At 45.5% G+C, this 19,405-nt stretch overlaps 1 protein-coding gene across 2 annotated transcripts in view; it reads right to left on the bottom strand.

Moving 5' to 3' along the window:
* hs1bp3 (HCLS1 binding protein 3) overlaps window positions 1-19,405 on the bottom strand; it is a 189,303-nt gene that overhangs the window by 115,498 nt on the left and 54,400 nt on the right. For both annotated transcript variants that reach the window (XM_072498877.1, XM_072498876.1), the window contains exon 3: window positions 1,069-1,276. In XM_072498877.1, the coding sequence (XP_072354978.1) occupies window positions 1,069-1,276 (208 nt within the window). The remainder of the gene's footprint in view (window positions 1-1,068; window positions 1,277-19,405) is intronic.

Below are 19,405 nucleotides of genomic sequence, written 5' to 3'. Positions count from 1 at the left end.
TACGAGCACCAGGAAACCCGCAGCTACACACGCTCACCAGGGAACCTTGTTCCCTTTTGGGAGAATTGTGCCCAGATCTGCAAACTCTGATCACAGAAGATAGCCACTGTTTATTTAATTGATGCTCTAGTTGCTCCTTTAGCACCACTACAGATCCAAATGCTCACTTTTTCCTCCTCTGCCCCACACAAGTTACTTCGGGCAAAAGCAAATAACAACTGGTAAGGTACAGTGAAGAGTCTCTGACATGAAAAGCAGATAGAAAATGTCATTCTGTAAAGATCCCAAACCTAGCTTCTCCAGTGTCCATACTGCTGGCCATCTATCGACTTCCATGGTTTTACTGCACTGTACTCAGCCCATATTTGGCCAATAGTACATGTGCAACTGCTCCTTATGTCCATCTTGTGGGTGGCAGGAACTTTAAAACGCTCAGAGTAATGTTACGGCAAATTTGAGCTACGCATGTGGTTTGTGCGTCACCGATTTTAAATCCTTGCTGTAGATCTCACTAATTGACCTAGATAACAAAATGGAGGTTAAAGCACTCCTTATGCTATATCTCATGTGTTATGACTTTGTGGAGGGAGCTTCTACACAGCTTGGATAGTTCAATTGTTACATAATGGGACTCTTTATTCCAGGGTCACCCTTTCACTCCCACATTGGGTAAATACATTTTTCAAATATATTTTTTGTCAATTTTTGTAATTAATTTTTTTCCAAAGCAATGTCCTTAAACAAAATATTACATCAATTCTCCATATTGCAAGTTGCGAATCACATTTACTGAAATTGCCTGGTTATATAAACTTAATTTATTGAATCAACCGAAGTAGATTTTACAGAGGAAACAGTCGCTGAATAAAGGCGGAAGAAATTGCAATTGGTTAACAACTGCACAGACCTAAATATGGGTAATTTGAACTTCATTATTAGTCTCTGTTAAGCCAACTTGCATGCCATCTGATGCTGACACTGACTGCAACTGAGCATGTGCAGGAGATGCTCTCCTGGTGTTGTGGCACAAAGTACCCAGTAAATTCCTTCCCAGTCTGAAATAATTACCTAAAAAGTCCATCAACTCAGGACTTGATGCTAGCGTTGCGTTCTTGGCAATAAATCTGAAGATTTCATCAAAAACTATTCTTCTTTCTTTTATATCCGTCTCCCCTACGAATAAAACTTTTCTAGGCATGGAGGGCAGATTTGTCTTCGGATATTGGGTACTCAGCTTCTGACACAAATCATCAATCTCACTGTACTTCTTGGATACCTGAAATAAAGAAAAACTGAAACTTACTGTGGTGCTTCACTTTCCAAATATTAAAATCATACATCAGTAAGCACTTAACTGACATGTAGGCCTGGATTTTCTCAGCAGAGAAGCTGAGGCAGTCAACGCTGAATGTCCAAAGAAAAAATTATCTTGATTGTAGGCTGCAGCAAAAGTTCTCCCTCCTACCTGCTGCTGGGTCTACTGCCAGGACAAACACAGATCTTCCAGCATTGCTGCTGAATCCACACCCCTCAAGGTATCATGAGCTGAAGAGCTACCCCTTGGAAGAGCAGCACAGTAACACAATGGTTAGCACTGTTGCTTCACAGTGCCAGCCTCCCAGGTTCGATTCCCGCTTGGGTCTCGGTCTGTGCGGAGTCTCCACGTTCTCCCCACGTCTGCGTGGGTTTCATCCGGGTGCTCCAGTTTACTCCCACAAGTCCCGAAAGACGTGATGTTACGCGAATTTGGATATTCTGAATTCTCCCTCAGTCCACCTGAACATCCGCCGGAGTGTGGCAACTAGGGGCTTTTCACAGTAACTTCATTGCAGTTAAATGTAAGCCTAATTATGACACTAATAAAGATTATTATTATAAAAATCAGTCTTCAAGTAAATGTCATGTCAATTTTTAAATTAAAAAATTAGGATACTTCTTGGAACTATTTTTTTTCTACATTTAGAGTACCCAATTCATTTTTTCCAATTAAGGGGCAATTTAGCGTGGCCAATCCACCTACCCTGCACATCTTTTGGGTTGTGGAGACGAAACCCACGCAAACACGGGGAGAATGTGCAAACTCTACAGGGACAGTGACCCAGAGCCAGGATCGAACCTGGGACCTCGGCGCCGTGAGGTAGCAGGGCTAACCCACTGAGCCACTGTGTTGCCCCTTAGAACTACGATAAACTTGAAAATACTACTAGCACTTTTACGAACTTTTCTAAAACTTTGCCAGTGTCTGTTCAGGCATTAAAGCAACCTGGAAACTCTCCACAATTCCCTCCCCTCCCTTGGCTCCTCTGCCCCTCCATCAAACATTGTTTCTAACATCAGCAAGACTGAGGGATGGGGAGTGTCCACAGAATCCCTACAGTGCCAGAGTCTGCACCAACCATCTGAAAGAGCACACTACCTCCGCCCACTTCCCCACCCTATCCGCATAATCCCATAACCCTGCCTAACCTGTACAGTTTTGGACACCATGGCCAGTCAACCTAACCTGCACATCTTTAGACTGTGGGAGGAAACTGTGGGAGGAAACTGGAGTACCCGATGGAAATCCAGCTGACACCGGGGAAGCGTGCGCTGTGAGGCAGCAGTGCTGCCAAGTCGGGGGTGTGGGAGCCGAAGAAGCCAGGGATGGGGAGAAGGAGCAGAGGAATCAAGAAAAACAAGTTTTTAATTACAATAATTATTGCAATCTGTCAATTTTCTGGATGCGGTCATCAGCATTGAGAGCTAACTCCTTGATTTGCACCTGATTAATAAATCCAAAGATTTGCACAAGAGCAAATAGGCAAAGCTTTCAAATTTATGGTCATTGTAGCTTTAAGAATGAGCAGCAGCAGGAGTGTCAGCATAGGTTCTTTGGGAGCCCATTTCAGGTGCACCACAAATTCTACATGTCAGCGTGAGTTCGCTGGGTCTGTGTTGCCGTTGCGACCCTCAATCATGCGGATTGTCTCTGCATTCACCATTATTGTGTCTCTAAAATTCAGGCCATAACTGTCATCCTTCTATGCATAGAGTACATTTCATATAGGCAGATATTACTTGCAATGCTACATACGGTAAATTTTATTTTATTCTGCCATGTGATGAAGCTGTTGCTGGGAAGGCCATAATTTGTTGCTCATCTCCAATTGCTCGAGAAAGTGGTGATGAGCAAGTTGCCTTCTTGAACCGTTGCAGTCCGTCCACCTGGTGTAGGTAAACGCTCAGTGCTGTTCGGGAGAGACTTCCAGAGTTTTAGCCCAGAGGAAGGATTGGACTGACACCTGCATATCTGCTTATTAACCATAGAAATGGCAACTGCTTATTGACAAGTAGATGGATAAGTTAGCATCAATATCCACTACTAATATTAAGCGAAGTTGCCTCACCTGTACCACTATCCAAATAATACAAATTCCCTAGAAAACACAATGTGGAACTAGTTATAGTTGGAGGGCTGAAACACACAGGATTTTGGAAAAACGTATTAAGTCATAAAACGTCAGCTAACCAAAATTCACATATACAGAACTAAACATTATGCTATACTGGCCTCAAAATTAGTCATGCTCACCGGAGTTCAAAAAGAAAGGTCGGAGGGATAAAGAACATTTTTTTGGCATTGGGGTTGTAAAACTGGTGAATCAGTGGAAAAACATAAACTAGTTTAGCATATCACGGTAAAAATAACGACTTCCAAGTAACATTGGTTATCCTAACAACCCATAATGTAAAGCCAATCAAAGGTTGTTATTCAGAAGCAGGCTCAAGAATAACATTAATATTAAATCAAAGAACTGGGAAGTAGAAACAGAAACTGTCGAAAATACTCAGCAAGGCTAGCAGCATCTGTGGAGAAAACAAACCGAGTTAATGGACTGAATTTTGGAGACATCATCTTCCCCGCACTCTCTCTTCCCCCCCCCCCCCCCCCCCCCCCCACTTTCCCTCCCCTCCCCCTGACTAAGCGTTTAGGGAGCAGAGCCCACTCACAATCCTAACAGCTGCCCTGTGGCAAATTAACGTTTTGAGCAGTATTAATTGCTTTAAGGTGAGACTTCCACCCCTTTCCCAGAAGGACATCCGCCTTACAGAGCCTGTGCCCAGCAGAAGTGGTGGCCACTGCTGGGACTACAGGTAGTCCCATCATGCTAAGGTGCCCATGTGCAGGGACCAGGCGTCTCAGCAATAGGGATGATTAGGCAGCGAGTTAAAGGAGAGGGAGACTGACCTAATGAGGGCATTCTGCCAATGGGCCCAGGCTCTAACCACCCACCCTTCCCCTGGCCCGACACCAGCCCACGCAGCTAAAGCTGCCCATTTCCCACATGGCATGGGCCTCCCTTACTGTGGATAACATAATGGTGGTGATGGGAAAAGGCCCTCAAGTGGACATCAATTGAGGCTCAATAGGCTCAAGGGTAGGTAGGCACCCGATGCCTCTCCTGTCCCCCATAATAGTTGACAGGTTAGACAGGCAGCTTATTGACTGGAAGGCCACCCAATGAATTTTATGAATCTCTGCCCATCTTCAAACCTGCTGGCAGGGAACAGTAATATCCTGCCCAATGTTTCAGCTCGGTGACCTTTCACCAGAACTAGGAAAACATGAAAATGTAATACATTTTGAGCAAGTGCAAAGGGGAAGGGAGGGAAAAAGAATAATGTGGAAATCTGTGTTAGGGTGAAGTACACAACTTGTGTAAAATTCTAAATTTCAGTCGATCTTATCTATTTCGATACATTGTCCCCTGAGTTTCTTGGGGGTTCCTCTTCAGGCATTGTTGCTCCAAGCTCCGTACAGCACTATAAGGTCAGGTTTCAGCTTCCGACCACTGAAACTGCTCTGAACCTTTCTTCCAAGAACATATCAAACCAGCCAGCATCCTCCAATGTCTGACATTCCTCACTAAATGTGTTCCCCATTTCAGCTTTTATTTTTAGCCAAAACGTCAACACCCCCCGCCCCTCCCACCCAAAACACTGTTTGTCTGACAGACACAGACTACAGCTGCACTTCCTCTGTGCCTGTTCTTCTGAAGCTGCTTCGGGGCCTCCCAAGGTCAGGAATCCTGCCCAAGTTGAGTGGAGAATGAGGGAACAAGGATTAAAGACCAGGGTGCAAGAGGCACAAAGCCATGCTTTGCCCCCAGCTGCCTGATTCTCTCTACCAGTCACTCCTCCTTTCCGACCCCCGCCCCCCCCCCCCCCACTCCCAACTCACCCTTCCTAATATTCTATCTCCTCCCTCCTCACCCCCAGTTTCATAGAGGTCACACATACCATACCAAGCAATCACTCACTCAATGTGCTTCAACCTTACTGCTGCACCCTCTGGCAACCTTCCACTCTGCTCCCGAACCAAGGCCTCAAACCATGACTCAGCTCCATTTTTTCTTTCATGCACCGCACCATCATTCTACCTTCCATAGTAGCCTCTTTGGGCTCCATCGAACCTGCAGCACAAACAGGCTATTTGACCCAACTGCTCTCAGCTGGTTTTTATCCTCCACATAGGCCTCACCTCAACTCAGAGCTCCTATTCCTATATTCCCCGTGAACCAAATTGCTATGCGCTTCAACCAGTGCCACGTGGTAGAGCTCCCCATTCTCATCACTAATTATTGCCAAATTCTTCATCTGATCCACATCTGCTCCCTCCCATTCTAGACTCCAGTTTCACCAACCCCACCATAATAAGCTCTTTCATAATAAAAATAAACTATTATTTTGTCTCTTTCCAGAGAAAAGAGCCAGAGACAACTCAATCTTTCCCAGTAATTGTATCTTCTCATTCCTGGTAAAAAGCTTATAATTTTTTTATGCACTCTCCTTATGGAGATCAGAAGTACACAAGAGTGCCAAGTCTTAACAAGCAAGCACTTTGGAAAAAAAACTGCTCTGTTAAAACCTTTAACTTCAAAATGATTTTGGCGCTATCTAATGGTTTCCTCAGATCATGACAACTGCTGCATTAAGAATCGATTTATAGTGATAATCTTGATTATTGTCACAAGTGGGCTGACATGAACACCGTAATGAAGTTACTGTGAAAATCCCCTAGTCGCCACATTCCAGAGACTGTTGGGGTACACTGCGGGAGAATTTAGAATGTCCAATTCACCTAACAAGCACATCTTTTGGGACTTGGGGTGAGGAAACTGGAGCACCCGGAGAAAACCCACGCAGACACGGCAAGAACATGCAGACAGTGACCCAAGCAGGAATCGAACCTGGGACCCTGGAGCTGTGAAGCAACAGTGCTAACCACTGTGCTATTTGCACCCAAATGTAATACTGAAGTATTTTACCTTTGATTGCACATGTACGGGATTTACTGTATCAGGTACTCCCTGAGCAAGGGTTACAGTCATCAACAGAGTACAGAGTGCATATACATATATGGACTGAAACAAAAAGGGAAAATAAAAGAGAAAGAGAGGAAAGCTAACCCCCAAGTTAGCCCACAGCGCACTGTGGACGGGAACTGGAAGTTACAAATGTGAGTGGGCGAAGGTATGGTAGATGGAGTTGTGAGGTCATCTAGTTTGGATTCAAAGAATATTTTTCAAATAATGAGATTAGGAGGAGCAAAAAGATTTGGGTGCTTTGCATAAATATCATGGAAAGCTATTGCACCAGTACAAAGAGTAATTAAACAGGTTTTATGGAATCTTGTCCTTCATATGGGGAAGAGAGAGGGGGGCTGGAATACAAAAGTAACAGTTATATTTCAATTGCAACTTAGTCAAATACTATGGGAAGATAGAATGACCTTGGAAGAGATATAATGCGGATTCACCAGAATGATATCAAGGCATTAACTTAGAGAACAGGAAGTGTGAATTTAGGTTGTATTCACTGGAGATTAGAAGGTTAAGGGGTAAACTAATCAAGATGACTAATACACGGCTTTGATAGAGTACAGAGAGAAACTATGTTCTTCTGTGGGAAGATTGAGAACAAAGAGGCATAATCTTAAAACAGATTATCTAGGAGTAAAATCATGCAGCAGCCTTTCATACATAGGCTAATGAAAACCTCGAATGAGTCAATTGATTTTTTCAAGATCATTAGGGAAGGGTCTTGAGGGATAAGAACACATAAGAACGAGGAGCAGGAGTAGGCCATCTGGCCCCTTGAGCCTGCTCCGCCATTCAATGTGCTCATGGCTGATCTTTGGTGGACTCAGTTCCACTTTCCCACCCGAACACCATAACTCTTTATTCCTTTATTCTTCAAAAAAAATCTATCTTCATCTTGAAAACATTCAATGAAGGAGCCTCTACTGCTTCACTGGGCAAGGAATTCCATAGATTCACAACCCTTTGGGTGAAGAGGTTCCTCCTAAACTCAGTCCTAAACCTACTTCCCCTTACTTTGAGGCTATGCTCTCTAGTTCTGCTTTCACCCGCCAGTGGAAACAACCTGCCCGCATCTATCCTATATATTCCATTCATAATTTTAGATGTTTCTATAAGATTCCCCCGCATCCTTCTAAATTCCAACGAGTACAGTCCCAGTCTACTCAACCTCTCCTCGTAATCCAACCCCCTCAACTCTGGGATCAACCTGGGATGAATCTCCTCTGCACACTCTCCAGCGCCAATACATCCTTTCTCAGGTAAGGAGACCAAAACTGAACACAATACTCCAGGCGTGGCCTCACTAACATCTTATACAGTTGCAGCATAACATCCCGTGTCTTGAATTCCATTCCTCTAGCAATGAAGGACAAAACTTCATTCGCCTTCTTAATCACCTGTTTAAACCAACTTTTTGCGACTCATGCACTAGCACACCCAGGTCCCTCTGCCCAGCAGCATGTTTTAATATTTTATCATTTAAATAATAATCCCTTCAGCTGTTATACCTACCAAAATGGATAACCTCACATTTGGCAACATTGAATTCCATCTGCCAGACCCTAGCCCATTCACATAGCCTATCCCAATCCCTCTGCAGACTTCCAGTATCCTCTGCACGTTTTGCTTTTGGATATGGAGGAAAAATTGTTTATAAAGTCAAGGTACACATCAGCCATGAACTAATTGGTTGGTGGTGTTATGAATGTAGGAATTTCAGATATAGGCCAGAATTTTCCAGTCGTGGCGTTTCAATTTTCCCACTGGTTGCACAGCCCTGCCAGCGGGTTTCGTGGTGGCGTGGGGTTGTTACAATGGGAAATTCCATTGATAATTGGCGGGAAGATAGAAGCCCGTCACCAGCAAATGGCGCACTGCCGACAAACAGATGGCTGACGGACCGGAGATTCAGCCCCATAGTGTATTATATGTATTTGGTGCAATTAGGGTTAAAAGCCTGGGTTAGGGGGAGTTTGTGACTGCCCTGAAGGGCAGGCAGCTTGGGAGTCATATAAGACGGCTGTTGAATGTAGTGGTGAATCCATCAGCGGCTCTGGTACCGGAGGTGCTGGTGTCCACAGACGCGGAGAAGGCATTTGATCGGGTGGCATGGCGGTACTTATTCTAGGTTTTGGGAAGGTTTCGGTTTGGGCTGAGATTTGTGGCATGGGTGCGGTTGCTGTATGTGGAACCAAAGGCGAGTGTGAGGACGGATAATATAATTGGCGGAGCTTTCACTCATACAGGGTTACAAGGCAGGGGTGCCCATTGTCGCTGCTACTGTTTGTACTCGCCATAGAGCCTTTGACGATGGCTCTCAGGGAGTCAGTGGAGTGGCAGGGGGATCATGAAGAGACAGAGGGAGCACTGGGTATCTCTGTATGCAGATGACCTGTTGCTGTATGTTTCGGATATGCTGGAGAGTATGGGAAGGATTATGAGTCTGCTGGGGAGGTTTGGAGGGTTCTCAGGGTATAAACTGAATGTAGGGAAAAGCGAGGTATTCCCGGTGAATGAGCTGGGATGGCAGGCAAATTTAGGAGGGATGTCATTTACGGTAGCGAGGAACAGGTTTAGGTATTTGGGGATTCAGGTAGTGAGGGAATGGATGGGGCTCCATAAGTGGAACTTAACGAAGCTGGTGGAGGAAGCCAGGGAGGATCTTAAGAGGTGGGATACACTGTACTTAACATTAGCAGGGAAGGTCCAAGTGGTGAAAATGAATATTCTGTCGAGGTTCTGGTTTATTTTTCAGGCTCTCACGATCTTTATACAAAGGCGTTTTTTTGGAAATTGGACATGACCATTTTGGACTTTGTATGGGCGGGGAAGGTGGCAAGGGTTGGAAGGACCGTGCTACAGAGGCAGAGGTAGCAAGGGGGATTGACGTTGCCGAACATGCTTCATTATTATTTTGCGGTGAATGTGGATAAGATGCAGTGATGGTGGGAAGGAAAAGGGGTACAGTGGGTGAGGATGGAGGAGGAATCTTGTAAGGGGTCTAGTTTGAGGGCAATGGTGACGGCAGCGTAGCCAATGGCTCCGAGCAGGTATTCAGGGAGCCCGGTGGTGCAGTCCACGGTGAATCTCGTTGAGGAGGCATTTTAGGGTGAAAGGGATGTCGGTGCTAACGCCACTGTGCGAGAATCATGGGTTTGAACTTGGGGCGGGGTGGGGGGGGGGAATGGATAGTGTATACAGGAGGTGGAGGGAAGTGGGGCTGGTCAAGGTGAGGGATCTTTATTTGGAGGAAGGGTTCGCTAGTCTGGAGGAGCTAAGGGAACTGCGAGGGAACAGACGAGGGGGAGTGAGTTCAGGATCTGCAGGTTAGGGACTTTGCATGAAAGGTCTGGAGGTGGTCCCCCAGGTTGCCGGGATACTCCCTGTTGGAGTGACTGCTGCTTCCGGATAAGGAAGGGAAGGGAAGGATTGGGGATATATACAAGTGGCTGGGGGAGCAGGGAGGCGAGCGAGTGGTGAAGATCAAGGAGAAATGGGAAGGGGAGTTGGGAGGGGAGATTATTTGGAGAGTGAGGCACTGCGAAGGGTTAACAGGACCTCCTATGTGCAAGGATGAGCCTGATACAGTTTAAGGTGGTGCACAGGGTGCATATATGACTTGGGTGAGAATGAGTGGGTTCTTTCAGGGGGTAACAGATGAGTGTTAGAGGTGTGGGCAGGGGCCAGCGAATCACATGCACATGCTTTGGGGTTGCGAAAAATTGGAAAGATTCTGGGCGGGAGTGTTCGCGGTCATGGAGGGGAGGAAGGCCGATGTCATGGCTTTCGCCTTTTTGATTGCACGGCGGCGAATTTTACTGGAGTGGCAGGAAACCCACCTGTGGCTTCCTTAAGTGGCCTTATCCTGCCCAGCTCGAATCTCTAGGTTGGCGTGTGCAGGGAGGGTGGGAAAGTGGCATTTACACGTTTCCCCATCTTGGGCAGGAATGGGGGAGGACATCTCACTCTGAAGGCCCACTCAGAGTTGGGGTTCCCTCTTTCAACCCACGCTCCGCAGCCCCCCTACCCCCTGCCAATGACGTTCTACCCATTGGTGTACCCCCCCCCATCGTCATGATTGCTCTCCTCCTGATGACACCCCCCCCCCCACTTTGCCGGGCACCCTCCTACCCCCTACCCTCCCGCCCCCAGGACTCACCTTTTCTAAAGTCTCATCCTGGCCTCAACCCCACCGTCCTGCCTGTTCTCCATAACACTTTAACCCATTACCAATTAAAAATCTGTCTAACTCCTCAAATTTACTGTCCCTGCATCCACCTCACTCTGGGGTAGCGAATTCCACAAATTCACAACCCTTTGAGAGAAGTCGTTTCTCCTCAAATCTGTTTTAAATTTGCCATCTCTTATTCTGAGATTATGACCTCTCGTTTTAGAATGCCCCACAAGAGGAAGCATCAGCTCCAGGTCTACTTTATCCAAACCTTTCAGCACCTTGTACACCTCAACTTGATCTCCCCTCATTCATCTAAACTCTTGGGAGTATAGGCCTAAACTGTTCAACCTCTTCTCATACGACAAATCCCTCATCTCTGGAATCAATCTAGTGAACTTCCCCGAACTGCCTCCAACGCCACTACATCCTTCCTCAAAACTGTGCACAATTCTCCAGGTGGATCTTACCAGTGCATTGTATAGTTGCAACAACATTTCCTTACCTTCAATTCATTTTGCTATAAATGCCAACATTCACTTGCTTTTCTTATTATCTGCTGCGCCTGCATGCTCGTTTTTTGTGATTCATGCACGAGGACACCTAAATCCCTCCGTATCTGAGCACCCAAAGTCTCTCCCCATTTAGATAAGTTGCCTTTCCATTTTTTCAGCCAAAATGCATGACCTCACACTTATCCACGTTAAACTCCATCTGCCTCATTTTGGCCCACTCTCCTAACCTATCTATATCAATTTGTACGGTTCTTATTTCCTCATTGCAAATTACTGTCTCACCTTTTTGTGTCATCTGCAAATTTGACTACAGATCCATCTATCCCTGTATCCAAGTTGTCTATATAGATTGTAAATAGCTGGGGCCCCAAGGACCGAAACCTGTGGCACCCCACTAGTTACATTTTGCCATCCAGAAAAAGACCCATTTATCCCGACTCTCTGTCTCCAGTCCGTTAGCCAGTCTTCTATCCAAGCTAATAAATTATCCCTAATCCCATGTGATCTCACCTTGTGAATTAACCTTCTGTGAGGCACCTTATCAAACGCATTCCAGAAGTCCAGATATACTACATCTACAGGATCCCCATTATCTACTTTGTTTGTTACATCTTCAAAGAACTCAAGCAAATTAGTCAAATATAATAAATGAGGGTGTTCACTAATGATTGTGCATTGTTCAGCATATTTGCGACTCCTCAGATAATGAAGCAGTCTGTGTTCATATGCAACAAGATGGGCAACATTCAGGTTTGGGCTGATAATTGAGAATTAACAATTGTGCAATTAAAGTACCAGGCAATGAGCATCTCCAACGAGCGACGGAATCTAACCACACTATCTTGATAATGAAAGGCATTGAATTCCACAACTTTGAAATTCTGGGGTTTTACCTTGACCAGAAAGTGAACTGGACCAACCAAATCAATACTGTGGCGAGAAAAATAGGTCAAAGAGTAGGATTGAGTTATTCACCTCCTGGCATCCCAAAGCCTGTCCACCATTTACAAGGCAGGAATCAGGAGAGTGATGAGTGCATCTCCAACAAGACTCAAGAACCATCCAGGACAAAGAAGCCCATTTGACTGGCACTACATCCACCACCTTCAACATTCACTTCCTCCACCACCGCGCACTGCGGCAGGAGTATGTACCAGCTACAAGATGCACTGCCGCAACTCCCACAAAGGCCCCTGTGACAGCATTTTCGAAACCCTCAATCTCTCCCACTCCCACCACTCTCTGAAAACTCTCCTCCAAGGCATACAGAGCCCCAACTTAGAATTACATCACCATTCCTGGATCCAAAACCTGGAAGTGCCTTCTGAACAACCGTACTAGCGTCAGATGGACTGCAGCTATTCAGGGTGGCCACCTTTTCAAGGGCAATTAGGGATTGGCAATAAATGCAGGTCTTGTCACATTCCTTGAAAAAATGTTTCAAAAATGCCAATTCACTGGGGAGATCCCTGCGGACATTCACAGCTTATCTAAATGGGGGCAGAACTGCAGTTTTGTGTGTGCTTTCGGCCTACCCATTTCACTAGTTTGTGCTGTTGCAAAATAATTTCAAGATCTAAGTGTTTCCTTGCAAGCGCTCTCAATTTCAAAAAAAGTTTTGTTTCAATTTAAATGTTACTTCTCCTGCCTCCAACTATTATAGGCCAAGCTTAATTGCATGCACAAGCACAGTCCCATAAGTCTCTGGCAAGAGTGACTTATAGTAACCCTGCGGAGTGTTCCTCTTCTTCCATATGCTATACGGCAAATCCCTATTAGCAACTTCAGTTGATGTGATCGAGTTGAGCATTCCCTATCTGGGTTAATTAATGGGTATGACCCAATCATTTGATCAATTTGTGCCACCGATGCTAGTTGTGAATGAAGTGGCAACAGTCTCAAAATGGAGTCATGGCTTTACCACCCCATTAACACTGCTAATCCAGCAGCCTCCATTTTGAATGGGGCCAGCCACTGGGAACTCAAAAAAGCCCTTGTTTCATGTGCTCGCACTCTAGCTTTCCATATTAAAAGGGCCCTGTGGCATAAATTGGATCTCAAGTGACAATTTTAATCAAAACTGATGGATTGTGTGCCGCCCACAGGCTACGGAACAAGGGCTGAGAAAGGAAAATGTTACATTATTTCTTTTGGCCCTGATCCACAAACCTATTGTGGTTGCTGTTACTCTCGGGCTCCCACTTTGCCCCAACTTAATACCAGAGTCTGGTGAGCACATCGGAACACCTGTTTGGCACTCGGCAGCTTGCCTGCCAAAGTTAAAGGAGGCCAGGGTCTCAAGTTCCTGGCAGGGTGCGGGGTCTCTGGCAACAGAACGAATGGCTGACCATAATTCTCTGCCTGTCCATCGCCCAATAGGCAAGATCTTCTAAAACCATCCATTTTTTTCAAACATTAGGACAGCACAACTTCAACCTAACAACCTGGTCCATCAGGAGCATCCGGAATAAGGTGGGTGAACTTGCGGCATGGGTTGGTACCTGGGACTTCGATGTTGTGGCCATTTCGGAGACATGGATAGAGCAGGGACAGGAATGGTTGTTGCAGGTGCCGGGGTTTAGATATTTCAGTAAGCTCAGGGAAGGTGGTAAAAGAGGGGGAGGGTGGCATTGTTAGTCAAGGACAGTATTACGGTGGCAGAAAGGACATTTGATGAGGACTCGTCTACTGAGGTAGTATGGGCTGAGGTTAGAAACAGGAAAGGAAAGGTCACCCTGTTGGGAGTTTTCTATCGGCCTCCGAAAAGCTCCAGAGATGTAGAGGAAAGGATTGCAAAGATGATTCTGGATAGGAGCGAAAGCAACAGGGTAGTTGTTATGGGGGACTTGAACTTTCCAAATATTGACTGGAAACGCTATAGTTCGAGTACTTTAGATAGGTCTGTTTTGTCCAATGTGTGCAGGAGGGTTTCCTGACACAGTATGTAGATAGGCCAACGAGAGGCGAGGCCATATTGGATTTTGTACTGGTAATGAACCAGGACAGGTGTTAGATTTAGAGGTAGGTGAGCACTTTGGTGATAATGACCACAATTCGATTACGTTTACTTTAGTGATGGAAAGGGATAGGTATATAACGCAGGGCAAGAGTTATATCTGGGGGAAAGGCAATTATGATGGGATGAGGCAAGACTTAGGATGCATCGGATGGAGAGGAAAACTGCAGGGGATGGGCACAATGGAAACGTGGAGCTTGTTCAAGGAACAGCTACTGCGTGTCCTTGATAAGTATGTACCTGTCGGGCAGGGAGGAAGTGGTCGAGCATGGGAACCGTGGTTTACTAAAGCAGTCGAAACACTTGTCAAGAGGAAGAAGGAGGCTTATGTAAAGATGAGACATGAAGGTTCAGTTAGGGTGCTCGAGAGTTACAAGTTAGCTAGGAAGGACCTAAAGAAAGAGCTAAGAAGAGCCAGGAGGGGACATGAGAAGTCTTTGGCAGGTAGAATCAAGGATAACCCTAAAGCTTTCTATAGATATGTCAGGAATAAACGAATGACTACGGTAAGAGTAGGGCCAGTCAAGGACAGTAGTGGGAAGTTGAGCTTGGAGTCCGAGGAGATAGGAGAGGTGCTAAATGAATATTTTCCGTCAGTATTCACACAGGAAAAAGACAATGTTGTCGAGGAGAATACTGAGATGCAGGCTACTAGACTAGAAGGGCTTGAGGTTCATAAGGAGGAGGTGTTAGCAATTCTGGAAAGTGTGAAAATAGATAAGTCCCCTGGGCCGGATAGGATTTATACTAGGATTCTCTGGGAAGCTAGGGAGGAGATTGCTGAGCCTTTGGCTTTGATCTTTAAGTCATCTTTGTCTACAGGAATAGTGCCAGAAGACTGGAGGATAGCAAATGTTGTCCCCTTGTTCAAGAAGGGGAGTAGAGACAACCCAGGTAACTGTAGACCAGTGAGCCTTACTTCTGTTGTGGGCAAAATCTTGGAAAGGTTTATAAGAGATAGGATGTATAATCATCTGGAAAGGAATAATTTGATTAGAGATAGCCAACACGGTTTTGTGAAGGGTAGGTCGTGCCTCACAAATCTTATTGAGTACTTTGAGAAGGTGACCAAACAGGTGGATGAGGGTAAAGCAGTTGATGTGGTGTATATGGATTTCAGTAAAGCGTTTGATAAGGTTCCTCATGGTAGGCTACTGCAGAAAATACGGAGGCATGGGATTCAGGGTGATTTAGCAGTTTAGATCAGAAATTGGCTAGCTGGAAGATGACAAAGGGTGGTGGTTAATGGGAAATGTTCAGACTGGAGTCCAGTTACTAGTGGTGTACCACAAGGATCTGTTTTGGGGCCACTGCTGTTTGTCATTTTTATAAATGACCTGGAGGAGGGCGAAGAAGGATGGGTGAGTAAATTTGCAGATGACACTAAAGTCGGTGGAGTTGTGGACAGTGCGGAAGGATGTTACAAGTTACAGAGGGACATAGATAAGCTGCAGCTCTGGGCTGAGAGGTGGCAAATGGAGTTTAGTGCAGAAAAGTGTGAGGTGATTCATTTTGGAAGGAATAACAGGAAGACAGAGTACTGGGCTAATGGGAAGATTCTTGGCAGTGTGGATGAGGAGAGAGATCTCGGTGTCCATGTCCATAGATCCCTGAAAGTTGCCACCCAGGTTGATAAGAGTTGTTAAGAAGGCATACGGTGTGTTAGCTTTTATTGGTAGAGAGATTGAGTATCGGAGCCATGAGGCCATGTTGCAGCTGTACAAAACTCTGGTGCGGCCGCATTTGGAGTATTGCGTGCAATTCTGGTCGCCGCATTATTGGAAGGATGTGGAAGCATTGGAAAGAGTGTAGAGGAGATTTACCAGAATGTTGCCTGGTATGGAGGGAAGATCTTATGAGGGAAGGCTGAGGGACTTGAGGCTGTTTTCGTTAGAGAGAAGAAGGTTAAGAGATGACTTAATTGAGGCAGACAAGATGATCAGAGGATTAGATAGGGTGGACAGTGAGAGCCTTTTTCCTCGGATGGTGATGGCTAGCATGAGGGGACATAGCTTTAAATTGAGGGGAGATAGATATAGGACAGATGTCAGAGGTAGGTTCTTTACTCAGAGAGTAGCAAGGGCGTGGAATGCCCTGCCTGTAACAGTAGTGGACTCGCCAACACTAAGAGCATTCAAATGGTCATTGGATAGACATATGGACGATAAAGGAATAGTGTAGATTGGCTTTAGGGTGGTTTCACAGGTCGGCGCAACATCGAGGGCCGAAGAGCCTGTACTGTGCTGCAATGTTCTATGTTCTATCTTTCTCCACGATCCAGTGATCAATAAAACAAAGTGTCATAATCAAGAACACCAGAACATAAGCACTCGGAGCAGGAGTAGGCAATTCAGCCCCTCGCACCTGCTCCGCCATTTAATACCGTCATGGCTGATCTCATCTCGGCCTCAACTCCACTTTCCTGCCCATTCTCCATAACACTTCAACCAATTGCTCATTAAAAATCTGTCTATCACCTCCTTAAATTTACTCAACGTCCCAGCATCCACCACACGCTGGGATAGTGAATTCCAAAGATTCACGACCCTTTGAGAGAAGTAAGTTCTCCTCATCTCTGTTTTGAATCTGCTACCCCTTATCCTAAAATTATGATCTCTCGTTCTAGATTGCCGTACAAAAGGAAGCATCCATTCTACTTCTACTTTGTCAATACCTTTAATCCTCTTATAAAACTGAATTATATCTCCTCTCATTCTTCTAAACTTGAGATGAGTATAGGATTAAACTGCTCAATCTCTTCATAAGACGAACCCCTTCGGAGAAATTCTCCAAAATGAAGGCAGAGTGTCCGCGCCCTTGTGAAACGCGACGGCGCGAAACGGGCGCGGGCGCTACCGATTCTGGCCCCCATAGCACGGCGCTGGAGCGGTTCACGTGGACCACACCCCATCGGAGGCCGCCCCCCCGGTGAAGGAGCCCCCCACCCCCACAGGCCGCCCCCCGACCCTGCGCGCAGAGTTCCCGCCGGCTGCGAGGTGTGGACGGCGCCGTCGGGATTCTGGCGTTTCCGCGCGGCTGCTCGGCCCATCAAGGCCGGAGAATCGGAGCCTGGCCGCGGACAGCAGCCCGCGACCGGCGCCGCGCCAAAGGCGCCGATTCTCCGCTCCTCGGAGAATCGCGTGCCGGCGTCGGGGCAGCGCAGCGCAGTTCCGGCGATTCTCCGGCCCAGCGCGGGGCTCGGAGAATCCCGCCCCTCATCTCTGGAATCAATCTAATGAACCTCCTCTGAACTGCCTCCAATGCAACTACATCCTTCCTCAAATAAGGGTTACCAGACCTGTACACAGCACTCCAGATGCGGTCTCACCAATGCCTTGTACAGTTAGAATCATAAAATCCCTACAGTGCAGAAGGGGGCCATTCAGCCCACCCAGTCTGCACCGACACTCTGAAAAAGCACCCTATCTAAGCCCACACCAACCCAATCCCTGTAACCCAGTATCCCCACCGTACATTTTGGACATGAAGGAGAAATTTTGCATGGCCAATCTACTAACCTGCACATCACTGGACTATGGGCGGAAACCAGAGCACCAGGAGGAAACCCATGCAGACATGGGGAGAAAGTGCAAACTCCAGACCGACACTCACCCAAGGCTGGAATTGAACTCGTGTCCCTGGTACTGAGAGGCAGCAGTGCTAACCACTGTGTACCCGTGCCGCTGATTATTTTTTAAGATGGCAGCAACACTTCCTAACTTTTATACTCTATTCCATGAGACATTAAAGCCAAAATTAATTTCCCTTTCTTATTTCCAGCTGTACCTGCATGCTAGTTTTCTGCGATTCTTGCACAAGGACACCCAGATTCCTCGACACTGAAGTACTGTTTCTCTCCATTTAGATATTAACATGCCTTTCCAGTTCTCCAACATAAATGGATAACCTCACACTCCATCTGCCAGATTTTGGCCCACTGACCTAATCTATCTATATCCATTTGTAAATTTTATAATAATCTTTATTAGTGTCACAAATAGGTTTACATTAACACTGCAATGAAGTTACTGTGAAAATCCTCTAGTCGCCACATTCCGGTGCCTGTTTGGATACACTGATGTAGAGTTCAGAATGTCCAATTCACCTAACAAGCACATCTTTCGGGACTTGTGGGAGGAAACCGGAGCACCTGGAGGTAACCCACGCAGACACGGGAAGAACGTACAGACTCTGCACAGTGACCCAAGCCGGGAATAGAACCTTGGTCCATGGTGCTGAGAAGTAACAGTGCTAACCATTGTGCTATCGTGCCACCCTATATTTACTTTCTCATTGCAACTTACAATCTCACCTATTTTAGTGTCATCTGCAAATCTAGCAATAGTACCTTCAATCCCTGCATCCAAGTCATTATTATATGTTGTAAATAATTGGGTCCCACAGACCAAACCTTGTGGCACCCCGCCTGTTACATCTTGCCAACCAGAAGACGACCCATTCATCCCCACTCTCTGCATCCTGTCGGTTAGCCAGTGTTCTATCCAAGTTAATAAATTATCCCTAAGCCCATGTGATTTAACCTGGTGTATAATCTTTTGTGCTGCACCTTATCAAACATCGTCCAGAAGTCTAGATATACTACATCTACAGGATCCCCATTATCCACTTGGCTTGTTACATCTTCGAAGAACTCTAGCGAATTAGTCAAACACAATTTACCCTTCATAAAACCCTCTGACTCTGATGGATGTGCATTTTGACTTTCTAAATGCCCTGTTATCTCTTCCTTAATAATGGATTCTAATAATTTCCCAATAACAGATGTTAAACTAACTGGTCTATAGTTTCTTTTTGATTTTTCCGATTTAACAGGTCATTTTTTTTTTTTTTTTTTTAAACAAAAAATGCCCAGTAATTTGAATTAAGCAACTTAAACAACACAAAAGACATTTAAAAATAAAATTGAATTGGGGTTTTGAAGGAAGAGTAGATTTTTAATATATCACACTTGTGCCTCTGGTTAGTCAGCTTGATATCCGGGTCAGATTGGAAGTCTCAATGAACAGTCAAATAATGGATTTTCCTATCTCTGTGACTTCATTTAAGATCAATAGACCAAGGCAAGAATGATCAATATTAACTGCTTAGCGATTTAATGGGTAACCTTAACCACTTTTCCATTTTTTAATAAAAAAACGCCAGGGATCTTCAAACAAAATAACTTGATGGTGCGTAATAGCAACTTTACCATGAGTAAATGCCAAGATACATACATATCTTGCACATGAAGAAAAAGGATATTTTGTTGGGACATTATTCCCTCTAGTGGTCAGACTACTGTTACAATTATGAGGTTTATAAGATTGCGATATTTTGGGCC

The sequence above is a fragment of the Scyliorhinus torazame genome, chromosome 4, assembly GCF_047496885.1.
Source record: "Scyliorhinus torazame isolate Kashiwa2021f chromosome 4, sScyTor2.1, whole genome shotgun sequence".
NCBI lineage: Eukaryota > Metazoa > Chordata > Chondrichthyes > Carcharhiniformes > Scyliorhinidae > Scyliorhinus > Scyliorhinus torazame.
This window is presented reverse-complemented; position numbering and strand designations above follow the sequence as displayed.